Below are 13,772 nucleotides of genomic sequence, written 5' to 3'. Positions count from 1 at the left end.
GCTGTAAAACTTTATGGGACAGTGGGAAACTTCGCTACCTTTATGAGAAGCGAACATCCGGCAAACTGAAATCATGCCGACCACTGATGTTGCCGAACTGGAGAGTGCCGGAATAGAGAGGTTCAGCCTGTAGATACTTTCCCAAACTCGGCCTCCCCTAAATGAGCACAGCTCAGGTGCCGATACCCCGTTCAGTGGATCCCCTGGTGTTTTCCTTTTTTCAAATGCTCCTGGCAGCATTTTGTTTTCTTGGCCTGTCAGGCAGAAGCCGTTGCTAAACTCCCTTGTTCAGGGCGCACAACACAAATGGCAGGAGCTGTCCTTTTCCTCTTGCTTATTGAATGTCCACGCAGCTGCCAGCATTGATGGACAGCTCTGAAGTCTTTACAGAAAAACCATTAAGAGGAAGTTGCCTTTCAGCCCTGCCCGTTGGCTGAGAATCATCAAAGGCTGGATAGCCTGTAGTTCTTGAATTGATGGACTGTGCTTGCCCCCGACAGGGCATGTATTAAAGCTCTAGAGCCCGCCCTGCCTTCCCTCGTTCATTGCAGGCAGCCATGGAGTGACCGGTGTCCCTGTTTGCAGGATGCGTGTGCCGATCTACACCCGACACTGGAGCTACTGGCGTGGTTATGTGCAGCCAACAGCAGCTCCTTCTCTCACTGTGGTAGCAGTTTGGTGCTTCTGGCCCGGGCTCCTCCTGTACTTTGGAAATGGAGGCGGCTGCCTGTTCCTCTCAAGCCTGCTATGACGAGTGCTGGAGTGACGCTTGGCTGACAGTCTCGCAAATCCGTCAGGCAGGACATGCCCTGCTTGCTCTCCCAGGGCTGCACTGATGGCCGGGCTCCCTGCAAAAACCTGTCTGCAAAGCAAGCGTGGGCCAGAGGGGAGTGGCTCCATCTAGCTTGAAGGCAGCCCTTTTATAGAGGCCCCTTTGTCGTGTAGAGCCAGACGTGAGCCTCCCACAGGCACCTGCACATGTAAAAACGTCTCTCTAAATGCGCCTGGACAGATGGCCTTAGAACTCCTTATCTTATCGCAGGAGATGTTGGTTATTTGCTTTTTGTACTAGACTGGTATCGCTTCTCTGGCCACGGTCAGTTGGAGAGCATAGCCACTTGATAAATATTTGCTTTAAATTAATGCCTGCTATTTTCCCAAAGGAGGGGCAGGACAGCAAATACTGATCAGCTGTCGAGTATTTGTTAACCACCTTGCTTGCTTGAAATTTCCTTCTCTCCCCCCTCCCCCGGTAGATCTTTGGTAGAAGGTAGAAATTTCCTCCTCCCCAGGCCCTTTAGCATGAGCATATCTCTGGAGCTGCAGGAGTAACTCTTAGGGCATCTTCATTTCAGAGATAATTTCATCTCTTTAGGTATGGCCCATCCACTCCCCAAACCTTCTGCCCTGAGTTTGGTGGTGCTGTAACTCAGACCAGTTGGTTTGGCTGGTGCGTCTCTACTGTATCTGGGAATGAGCCTTCAGCTCAGGTCCACTTGTGTTGATGGGTCTCATGCCGGGCTCTAGAATGGAGAGGGGCTGGGCTTGTGATCACACGCTCTAGCCCATAATGTAACATCCCTTCTGCAGCTGTTTTTAACAAGCTAGCACAGGTCTGCAGGCGCGGGCTGGGGACCTTGCTCCCAGCTGCAGAGTAGACCTATCCACGGAGGGTTAGTCCTTGGGAGCTGCTCTCACGAGGGCGGGAATGTGCCCACCTTGCAATGAGGGAGTAGGCTGAACTGCTTGAGTCCTTACAGTCCCCCAATACCTTCCCACAATTTGTCCTCCTGGGGACACAGAAGTTCTCCCGCAATTCACAGGGAAAGAGATCCAGGAACTTGGGAAATGCTTTCCAGGGCGGCCGCTTCACCTGGGCTCAGTTAATCAGGGCTCTGCTCCTCTGAGTTAACTCTGCAGTGAAGACCTAGCCTTAAATGGTCTCTAATCTTCTCACCTGGATCAGCTGCTGAATCCTAGAACTGGGAGGGACATGGAACGGTCATCAACACCAGTCCTCTGCACTCATGGCAGGACCAAGCACCATGAAGATGTGCAGTCTCCTAGTGGAGGGATTATGATTTCATTTAAATAACTCCATATCCTTAATGTTTCCTCAAACTCATTTCTAAAATGAGGTACAGTGTCCAATGGAGAAATTGAAATAAAAATTAAAGCATCAGTCAGTGGAAATTGGATATTTTTTAGCATGTCCCTTTTTATTCTATGCAATCACCAATGGAAATGTAACTGGCAAGAGAGGTATAAAAATACGGCACACATCTGTTAAAATATTGGAAAATGAAATATTCATGCTGAAAACATTTTGCTTTGTGCCTGTGTAGGGAAGTGAGCCAAGTTTTTCTTAATAAGCTTATCCCAGAGTTCACTGCTGATTAATCATAATGGAGCAGCTGATCAGAATGCTAATTTTTCTGCAGCGTGTGGCTATTTGATTCATGTCAGTCCAAATGGAGCTTACAGTGAACAAATAGTTACTGTATTATTGGAAGTGAAATTTGGCCCAAGATAGTCTGGAAGTCATAAATTAAACTAAGTTATGAAATTTAAAGGCAAATTTTGCTTCATTGAGTAAAATTCCTCCCCTGTAATAAACTTATCGGTATTTTATACATGTGACCTGTACATACAGTTTGAGTTTATGCATCTTTCTCTTTTGCTTAGGGCCTGTTATGAAAGTCATTAGTGCCAACAAGCTTTGGATCCTGCACAGAACTCGCTTTAGCAAAGTCCTTACGCCATGCTTTATTTCAAGCATGTGAAAAGTCTTGTTAAGCACAAGTGCTTTGCTGGATAGGGACAGACTTCTTGACATGCTCAAATTAAAGCACTTGAATGAGAGCCGTAGTATGTCAGCCACACAATATTGGGGCGTATTGGAACGTTTCCCTGGGTTTTTTTTCTTTTTCTTTTTTTTTTTTTTTTTTTCCACTGAATTCACATACTCGGACGTACATGCATTTACGAGTATCGGAAACATGGAGCTATTGAAATACTCTTTCAGGTTTTGTTCATTTTTGTCTCCTTTCTCTAGTTCCACACTTTCCTTCTCTCCCCCTCCCGACCCCATTTTGGTGCTGAAAAAAGTGGGGGGATAGAAGGGAGTGTCGGGGTAGGAGGAGAAACAATGACCAATAAAGTGGAAATTGAAGACTCTTCAGATTTCTTATCAGAGGGGTAGCTGTGTTAGTCTGAATCTGCAAGAACAATGGGAAGTCCTGTGGCATCTTATAGACTAACAGATTTATTGGAGCATGAGCTTTCATGGGCAAAGACCCACTTCATCAGATGCCCACGAAAGCTTATGCTCCAATAAATCTGTTAGTCTATAAGGTGCCACAGGACTTCCCATTGTTCTTTCAGATTTCTTGTTTGTCATCAAAATAATGAAGCAAAATCTGGGGGGAAACTATTTTTAAGGCTAGTTTCATTGCAAGGGAGAGCAGCAGTTTAAATAAAACACTTTGACTGGTCATATGAATCACTGTAAGAGATTCAGTGTTCCGGGTCACACTGACACAAGCCAAGCTGCTATAATTCAGGAATGCAATTCAGTCCCTTGAATATCAGTGGCATCCTGCAGACATGAATGGGACTAGAAATTGAGCCAGGGTAATTCTTAGGAGCGGAATCACATTTCTCCTCGGAAATGAATTTCTCACCTTTTGCCCTGGCAGGGATCCTGGCTTCTTTTCTCCTTCCTCAGAGGAACTGAATGATCCGGGAGGGGCAAGTCCGTGGTTCCAGTCCCTTTGAAGGAGGAACAATCTGTTAGGGGAGAGCAAGGGAAGCATACCTGTGCTCGAAGCAGGGAAGAGGCAGCTGCAGGCCTGTTCCTGATTCTGCTTCTGGCAAACTTCTTGTGACTGCAAGACAGAGACCTTTGATGGCGCTCGGCCTTCCCTTGTCGTTGGAAACCGTTCAGAAAAGGGCAACAAAATGATGAGGGGTTTGGAATGGGTGCCATTTGGAGAGATTAAAAAGACTTGCACTTTTCAGCTTAGAAAAAAGGAGCGTAAGGAGGTATATGATGGAGGTCTATAAAATCAAGAGTGGTATGGGAAACGTGAATAAGGAAAAGTTATTTACTTGTTTCCATAAATAAGAAGTAGGGGTCACCAGATGAAACGAATAGGCAGCAGGTTTTAAACAAAGAAAAGAAAGTTTTTATTCACTCAGCGCACAACCTGTGGAACTCCTTGCCAGAGGATGTTTTAATGGACAGGACTTTTTAACAGGGTTCAAAAAGGAACTAGATAGATTCATGGAGGATGGGCCCATCACAGCCATTGGCCAGGATGGGCAGGAATGGTGTCCCTAGCCTCTGTTTGTCGGAAGCTGGGAATGGGAGATGGATCACTTGATTCCTCCTTCTGTTCATTTCCTCTGGGGGCACCTGGCATTGGCCACTGTTGGAAGACAGGACATTGGGCAAGATCTGACCTTTGTCTTCAGGTACCATGCCTCTCTCTCTAGGAACAGAGGAATATTGTCCATCCAGGAAGGATAATATGGTTTTAAATTATTTTTTCAAACATGGCACTCTTTTTTTTTTTTTTTTTTTTTTTTTTTAGGGCACAGCTTTATTTCATACACTCACCCACCACCCCTCAAAATAACATAGGACCAAATTCTGCCCTTAGATAATCAGTTATTTATTTGCATTATAGTACTGCCTAGAGGCCCACCTGCTCTCAGGGCCCTGTTCCAGTGGGGGCTCTAGAAAGCATAGTAGGAGAGAGCCCCTGCCCCAAAGAGCTTACAATCTAAATAGACAAGAGTGGTAGAGGAAAGGCAGGCCAGAGAGAGAGAATATTTATGCCATCTGTATCCAGGAGCAGAACTCAATTGGATCCCCAGTGTTTAAGTTTCCCAAGTAGTGTTGCTTTTTAAAGAGGAATTACCTAGTGTGTTTATCTTTGAGGCTTTCAGCCAATTCTTCACAAAACGGGCTCTTCCCCCTTGGATGCTTGTTTTTCCCTCTTCAGGTGTGTGTCAAAGCACCAGTATCCCTGTTCTTATCAGCACTGCCGTGAGTGGATACAGCTAGCCAGAAGCTGGACTGCAAAACGCAACGTGAGCGTTTCTGCAACCCCAGTGTTGCCAACCCTACTGTGGAAAAATCAAGAGTTGTGTGCACACACGCACACGAACAGGATTGGGTTTTAAATCGGGAGATTCTTTAACAACTTGGGGTTGTTCTTATTTGGCTTCTGGGTTTTGAGCCTTGAGCTGAGATACCCATAAGGACAAGACTCTGGCAGCTTGAAAAAACTCCAAGAATCATGAGATTTGCCAGAGTTGGCAAAACAGGAGCCAAACGCGCAGAGGCAGACTTTCGAAGCAGCTGAAGCTTTCTAACGCAGGGGTGGCAGTGCTTCAGCTCTCCTGGAACGAGACGGCCATGCAGCCTCCCTGGCGTGGGCAGAGTTCTCTACAGATGCTTTGCTATTGGTACAGATGGGGTATGTCTAAACTACATGGCTCCGTCAACGGAGCCATGTAGATTTGTTTGTTGGGCAAAGGGAAATGAAGCCGCGATTTAAATAATTGCGGCTTCATTTACATTTAAATGGCTGCCGCGCTGAGCCGACAAACAGCTGATCAGCTGTTTGTCGGCTCAGCACGCTAGTCTGGACGCTCCTGCGCTGACATGAAAGCCCTTTGTCGACCTCCCCAGGAAACCTCATCCTACGAGGCATAACGGGGAGGTCGATAAAGGGCTTTCGTGTCGGCGCGGGAGCGTCCAGACTAGCGTGCTGAGCCGACAAACAGCTGATCAGCTGTTTGTCGGCTCAGCGCGGCAGCCATTTAAATTTAAATGAAACCACGATTATTTAAATCGCGGCTTCATTTCCCTTTGCCGATCAGTCTAATCTACATGGCTCCATTGATGGAGCCATGTAGTTTAGACACACCCATGTTTCCCCTTCCTCTTTGGGAAGAGGCTGAACTGATGTCCCCTTCCTACTGGTGTCAGTGCATTTACACTGGGGTTGTACCCAGTAACTTTTTTTGTGGAAAAAATGCACCACCAATCAACATGGTTTTACCCATACGGAAACTGTGTGTAGGTCTAACGGATTTGGATGCTCCATTCCCGTTACAAATCTTAATGACTTACCCCAAGCCCCCTTGGAGACTGAAAACCCCACCCTCCATAGGTCTTCTTTTGGCTGGTGGCTTTATACTTCCCGATACTGAATGATTGTATCTGAGGGTTTTTAAACAAAATGGAGCCACTTGTGTTTACATCCAGAGCTAACTGAGCACTGGGAGGGAGGGGAGAGGGAAACAAAACAAAACTTCATCCAATAATTTACAGCAACATTATTCAGCGAGGGAGAAATGGCTCCTACACAGGGAACCAGCTGAAGGCCTATGGACCACTTTACCTCCAGGATATTGAGAGCATGAAAAGTGCTTTGTGCAGGCTCCAGTGCACAGAGGTGAATTTCACCCCCAACTTGTGTGATTTTACAAGTTCTATTAAACCTGTTTTAAGAAATGTGACGCTGATATGACTTGCTCTTGCTCTTCTAAGGAATTGCCTCCTAGTTATTAAACATCACTCTGCTAATTTCTTGTTACATAAAAAAAAATCTTTTTTTTTTTTTTTTTTTGAAAATGTCACTGAATTTCCCTTCTTGCTCTGCAATATTAAATGTATATCAATTCAGGACTGCAGAATCTCCGTTTGGAGCATGAAAGTTCAGAGCCATCCTTTGATTAGTCAGAGCCTAGTAGAGCCTTCTGAGACTAAATAATGAGAAGTTTTCCTTTAATCTTGGGTTAATCAATAGGAAGAAATCTTCCTGAATGGCTAATCTATATTCACTTCAGTTATTGGCCCACCGACCTTTGTCACGGTTGACTTGGTAGGATTTTCACAACCTTGTTTTTCTTTCTCAGTTGACATAGGAAGAAAAGGACTCTGCTGTGTGCTCTATTGAATTCTCTTTCTTTTTACTTTTCCTCCATGGTACGAGAGTGAGTAACGTTCCTGTAGTGTGCAGTGCCTGGCTGTAGAGATCTTGGCTTTGAGATGTTGCAGCTTGATTGATTGTTCAGAGTTGTGTTGAAATATTGGGGACCATAAAGAAGTGTGGTTTGATTTTAATTCCTTGCCTGCTTAATTTGAAAGTATTAGGAAAACCCCTTTACTGTCTCTCTCATGGACTGCTCCAGTTAAAGGCCCATCAGCCTCTCAAATTCCTCAAGCTTTACAACAGTGCCCTTTAAAACTCACTGCTAGAGCCTTCAGGGTCATGTTATCAAACATGGATGCAATACAAGCCTGAAAAAGAAATTGCCCTCAGCTGTTGCAGAAGGAAAATCGCCGAGTCGAGCCATCGTACTAATTGCAGACTGAAGTATCTGATTTGCATACATGTGATGTGATACAGGTTTTGGGAGCAGAAGCTAAACATTGCCCATGGATCTCAGTGCACAGCACCTTGAAAATGCAGTGCCAGGGTCATCCACGGCAGGTGGATGCTTGCTCGCGCCTCACCCCAAAAGGAAACTGATCGTCGTTTTTTTTCTTGAACCCTTTATTGTCACTAGCTTATGTTCTCATTGGTACTCTGGTGTGGTACTTAAATTTTCTTTGGTACTCTGGCAAGATGTGTTAAGACTTGCCGATGAAATTTGCTTCTCCAGTCAGCAAGCCTTGATCAGGTAAAGCAGGGCTGCCAGCAGCAGTAGCATTCAGACTCATCCTGGCAACACGGAAGCCAAGAGAAGATAAATCTGTTGGGCCCAAGCTGAAGCGAATCAGAATCGCTTACGCGGTGATTGGAGGATTCAAACTGTTCATCAAGCTTGGGGCGGGGATTCCTGAGAGGAGCACGCAGCCGTGAATACCAGAGTGCTCAGCTCTTGGAAAGACAGCAGAAGCTAAATGGGAACAGCCAGTTACTGTAGTAAACATTCAAGGAGCTCTGTGACATAGGAACCCTCAGCAACCTTAGCCAGAAAACGGGCCTACCCTAGAGGGTCCAGTTAAGATTTGCCCATCTTGTTTGTCCTTGGATTAATCTGTGCCCTCATCAAATGTTAATTTCCATAGTGGAATATGGGGCAAAAGACTGTTTGTGAGAGCTCAGCCATTATCACCAGTTCCTTGCATTCTACCCATAAATAAGGCCGTTATATGCCGCTCCAGTGTCAGCTCTAGGTGTGCGCTCACTGGAGCCCCTGGGTTGTGTTGGGCAAGCAGAGTGCGCTGCCGTGACAGCCTGAGGAGTGACACAGCACAGATACACTAGTGCTGGCTGTAATGGAAACGTCCCCACTACATTATCGGCTAAAAACCAGAATTGAACACCGCTTGGTTATGATGATGAGCCTTGATTCTACAACACAAATTTCAGTGACTTCTGTTTTTGTATTAACCGCCTATTACTCATGTAACTTAACTTAGCCTTTTTGACCCCCAGCATAAGAATGAGTTTAACCCTTTAGCGTAAACAGTTAGATAACTTATTTAAGTTTGATCAAACCTTACATAGAATTCCCCCCCCCCCTTCCTCCCCGTTGTAGAGATTTCGGGGTAGTTTTTTTTTCCAAAGCACAGATGGCACTGACCTACTAAATTCCCTCTGAAAGTCAGCAGAAGTCTCGTCTGACTGCTATTTGCAGCTTTGAAAAATCTCTCCCTTATTTATATTCTACTAGAAGAGTTTATTAGCTAGGGGGTGACGGATCTGTTATTCTCCTATCCTATAGAAAACCAAAGTCCAAATCTGGCAATATAACAGAAGATGCAGCTACCACTAAGTATCATGTGTTGGGGGAATGTGTTTGGCAATTGATTGTCACGTCACGTGTGGAAGGCAAAGTATATGTAAGGGTTGATGATGACATTTGCTTACACAACAAGCAGCTTTATGAATGTATGTAGTAGACTGGGTGTACGTCAGCTACCGTGTTTGTACTGCTAATATAGGATGAAACCCTGAGATCTTAACTTTTTTTCCTGCCGATGTCTCTCTTCACGCACAATTTCAGCCAAGTTATCAGGTCACACTAGTTTCTTCCCAATCAAGAAGAGACCTCAGATCTGCTCCAGTGATGCAGTTTTCTTGTGACACACAACTAGCATTTAGCTTGAATTGTTTTATTGCTTGGACAGAGGGTAGCGTGATATCGCTAGAGAGGCTGAATGACCAGACAGCTCGGCCCACCACTGAACTGCAGCTGCCCAAGATCAGTGCCTGGGAAGCAGTCTAAACAAAACGAGCCTTCCCTTCTGTTGAATGTACCTTTGCCATCCGGGCTCAAAAATGCATCTTGGTGAAGGTAGGCTGAAGAGTTTGAACGCACGAACCTGTCTGTGCTTTGGCCAAGGCATGTCTTGTGACTGGATGATGCTGGTCTCCTGCAGCTGAGCGGTGGGTTACGCAGATACATGCTGCCTTGAAGGATCTCTTCTAATCTAACCATCAGAGAAGCACTTCTTGAATAATGCAGCATTTCCTGCTGCCTAAAGCAGAACCACAGATCAGTCTCCAGAGCAGTCACTGAGCACTTAATGTACTAAGCAGCCCTCACTTCATCCCAAACAGCAGGGATTTGTTTCGCCACTAGGCCCCTGCTGCCATTAACATGCTTCATCTCAGGAGCCTTAAATTTAGGCCATGGTACAACAGAAAATAGAAACTGTGGGCAGGAGTAAATGCACCCACATGCTTGGAAGCGACTGGGATTTGGATGCTTAAGTCACTCAGTGAGATTTTTCAAAAGCTTCCATGCAATGTTCCCGCTAACTTTTTCCATCCATGTGCAGAATAAATTCTGTTATGTGCACCGAAGCATGTGCAGATGTCCATCTCCAGTAGACACCCAGACTGTGTGCCGGCTGTGAGCACTCCGTTAATCTGCTGGGCGGCATTTGAATCTCTCCTGGATGGCCGCCCAAGCACTCAGCGTCCAGGGAACACTGCTCTTATGCATATGTTCTCAATGAGAACAAACAAGACTATGTGATCATGTTACTTTTGAACTTCCTTTCCCCGCTTCCTACTGCGTGTGTTTGGTCTAGCTGAGATTATTAGCCCCCCTCTTGATGGACAGAGTCTTCTCCTTAGCAATATGTCAAAAGCTAAGAAACAAGAGCTTAAAAACAGGCAATGCAGCATGGCAAAGAACCTATGAAGTTTTTCATCAAATCTACATTGAAAATTTTGAAAACTTGATGGGAGATGGGAGGGGATCAGAACAGATGCACGTTTTCTGCAGCAGGAAAAAGCTTTTTCTTCTCCATTTAAAAAAAAAAAGTTTTAGGTTTGAAAAAAGTCCATTTCTCTGCAGCTCAAAGTGTTTTCTCTGGGGGTAGCTGCCCAGGGACTAGAGACTCACTAACACGGTGGTCACCAAGTAGATTGGGATGTACTGGCAGATCTTGGAGCCTTTGGCAGGTGATCCTGCGAGGTTTGGCTGGGAGGCTCTCAAGTGCTGGCACTTCATCTGCTCCTGCCCTCTGCCTTGGAGCTGCCCCCCAGCCCTGGAAGCCTCTTGCTTGCTGTTCAGGGCACAGGAAGAATAGAAGGGGGTGCTGATGGCATGGTGCCCATCCTTCCACTCTGTACCCCATGTCCACAGAACAGAGGGGGACAGGGATGGAGAGAGATTGCTGGCTGCTTTGGGAGTGGTGCAGGGCCAGAGGAGGGTTGAGCCTGCCTTAGCCCCCTCCACCACCACCCAGAAGCCACCTGTGGTAAGTGGTGCCCAGGTGGAGCCCACATTCTGAACCCTGGCCACAGTCCTAAACCTCTCCTGCACCCTGAGTCCCTGCCCCCAGCCTGCTAAAAGTGAATGAGGATGGGGAGGGAGGATGGAGTGAGCAGGGGCAGGGCCTCAGAGAAGGGGCGGGAAGGAGGCAGAGCAAGGGTGTTTGGGTTTGAGGTAGATCCTGGATTGCACTTAAAAATGTGATCTTATGTGGAGACCACCGCACTAACAATACTCACCCCTCTCAATTATCACAGAAGATGGTTTCAGTGAGTCAGTTTGTGGTTGTGTCTCTAAAATTGTTGCCATATGACTGACAAAAGAGAGCGCCTTTTGCATGTGAGGGTTAAATGGATGCTCTCTTTTCGGTGGGGGGAGAAGGCGGAGGGAGGAAATGGAGGAACATATTTCACTGAAGAAAGCCTGGAATGAAGCGGAGATGCACGAAGAGGTTGGGATGCTGATGGAACAGAATGCTTTCAATCCATCAAGGTGCCTTTTCAGACAGTTTGGGTGTCCAACTACCCCTTTGCAAAGGGGTGAGTTTCTGAGAGCAGGTGCTCCACTGAAGGTGTCTCCAATATGAATAACAAAAACGAAAGATCTAACAGCAATTAAGAAAATGAGCCAAATTTTACAGGAAATGTAAAAGCTAAAACAGTTAGAGATGTAAAATCCCTGTTTAAAATGTTAATCAGTTAAACAATTTATTTAACCAGTTAACTGCCCTCTGTGGCACAGGTGGGCAACAGCGTGAGCCAGGCAGGGCCCACCATGCCACAGATGAAGAGCTGCTCCAGCCCAAGTGGACTGGAGCGACCCCCTGCAGCACGTGGCATTTTGGGCCTGGCCAGGTTGCTCAGGCATCACCGTTATCTCTTTATATCCCTAAAACAATGGGGCACAGGCCCCAGATCTGAACACCAAAAATGGAGCCGGATCCATAATTCTCCACTGTTTGGTATTCCAGGTTGATTTCTAGGTAAATGCAACTTAAGCCAGCCGTACTGTCTTCCTATGCTAATCTGTTACTTCTGCACTGCCTCTGGCCGCTGCCAAAAAAAGCATTATGCCGCAGTGGAAATAGCAGGCATACCATTGCCAAGAACTCAGTGTCTGATTTTAAAATGTATTTGGTATCTGAAAAAAAATAGTGGTAACTGAATAGCGGGATAAGCCAAAGTTACATCTGTGAGGCTTGGCTGCATAGTCTCTTAATATTTTTACTTTGTCATTTTAAAGTATTTGGATATACAGTTTGCATGAAAATCAATAGCAATAGCTTGCCATGCTTCCTAAGGTGGGTTGAAAGGTGGGTTTGAAGAGCTATGTGCCTGTAAACGATGACTCTAATTTAACCAAAGACCATTCTAATACAGGAGAGTTGGGGGATGGCTGGCAAGCTTTAAACTGGTTCATGGGTTCATAGCTGTCAATGCTATCGGAGGACTTGGCTTGTATTTGTTATGCTGACATCCTGAGGGCCACATGGTCGGGTGTTCTAACCCCCACTGCACCACTCTAGAATAACTCCTTCACTGAATTCATGTGTGACCTTGGTTGAGTCCTTTAGAGCCTCAGTTCAGCAGCGTACTTAAGCACGTGCTTACGTACTTACTGAATTAGGCCTCGGGTCAGCTGTGCTATAAGTAAAACGGGTCACTGAGATGCTTCAGTGAAGTGCTTTGAGATCTTGTTTGGAAGGTGCTGTATAAGGGCGGGTGTTGGGTCACATGAGCATGGCTGGAACAAAGAGTCTATAATGTAAGGATGAGCAGCTGTTTAATGTCTTTGCTTTTTTCTTCCTTTTGATTTCTTTCTGCTTCCTTCCTCGCCTTCGTTTCTGCTTAACCCAGAAAAACTGATTGAGGGTCTCAAGTCTCCTGAGACTGCGCTTCTGCTCCCCGATATCCTGCCTCTCGCTGACCCCTTCGGTTGCACCTCTGATGCGGTGAATGGTAAAATAATGCACTGTGATTTCTGTGGCATGTTCTGTTCCTGCATGTGAGCACAATGATGGTGCATGTGTGTGTTGCTGGGCTAGGAGAGGCGAAAGGCAGGCCAGCAGCGATCACAGGACACACCTTGCTTAGAGTGTGCACAAAGGGCCGGATTTGCCTTTCAAGGCTCCGTGCCCTTTGAGTCCAGTGGGAGTTTCAGCTAAGGGCAGAACCTGCTTTTAAACTCTTGATTTTACCTTACTGTCATGGGTAATGTGGCGGCAGCATGGTGTCTGGGGAGAGGTTCTCGGAGCCTGGTGTATAGGGAGTGTGGGGTGCAGGGCTGGCCTTGCCACGAGGTGAACTGAGGCAGCCGCCTCCGGTGCCAGACTGTGGGGAGGCGCCACTAGGATCCAAAGTGTTGAAAATTGTCTGCTGCTGGTGCAGCGAGGAGTCATGGAGGAGTCATTTGAGCTGCCCGCCTCCAGTGCCAAAATATTGTGGGCTGACCCTGGTGGGTGAGGGCAATGGATGTAGGGTCTCTCTAGAGGATGGGCAGTTAGAGAACTAGCCATGGATTGGGCAGATCTGCGTTCAAGTCCCAGCCTGCCACAGAGTTCTCTGTGACCTAGGGCAAGTCACTTTGCCTCTCTGGGTCTCAGTACCCACTCTGTGATATGGGGATAATAGCACTACCCGGCTTCTAGGGGAGAGGGAGGATAAATGCATTAATTGAGAGGCACTTGGACACTTAAGGTGTGTCTACACAGCAGGGCTAAACTCAAAATAAGCTACACAACTTGGGCTACATCAATTGCGTAGCTTATTTTGAAATAGCTTATTTCAAAATTGGGAGCATCTACACAGCATTTATTTCAAAACCGAGCACTCTTCCTCCGACTTCCCTTACTCCACATACAATGAGGGTTACAGGAGTCGGGGTAAGAAGTCCTCCAGCTTGACAGTATTTCGACATTATTTCGAAATAACTGCCTGCTGTGTAGATGCAGACTAAGTTATTTCAAAATAAGGGTAAATCTACACAGCAATTGGCCCCATTACCAATGAGAGATGGAA

At 46.2% G+C, this 13,772-nt stretch overlaps 1 protein-coding gene across 20 annotated transcripts in view; it reads left to right on the top strand.

The window, feature by feature from the left end:
- The window catches only part of AAK1 (AP2 associated kinase 1), a 135,437-nt gene that overhangs the window by 97,859 nt on the left and 23,806 nt on the right, over positions 1-13,772 (top strand). For 12 of the 20 annotated variants that reach the window (XM_006119088.4, XM_006119086.4, XM_006119085.4 and 9 more), the window contains one exon: positions 12,612-12,713. The exons of 7 other annotated variants lie outside the window; for them this stretch is intronic. In XM_006119088.4, coding sequence (XP_006119150.2) covers positions 12,612-12,713 — 102 coding nt within the window. Of the gene's footprint in view, positions 1-585; positions 3,286-12,611; positions 12,714-13,772 lie in introns of those variants that run through there. One more of the 20 variants, XM_075910824.1, reaches the window with a different exon arrangement.

This window comes from Pelodiscus sinensis, chromosome 28 (genome assembly GCF_049634645.1).
Source record: "Pelodiscus sinensis isolate JC-2024 chromosome 28, ASM4963464v1, whole genome shotgun sequence".
NCBI lineage: Eukaryota > Metazoa > Chordata > Testudines > Trionychidae > Pelodiscus > Pelodiscus sinensis.
The sequence above is the reverse complement of the archived record's forward strand: the minus strand, read 5'-3'. Positions and strand labels throughout refer to the sequence as shown.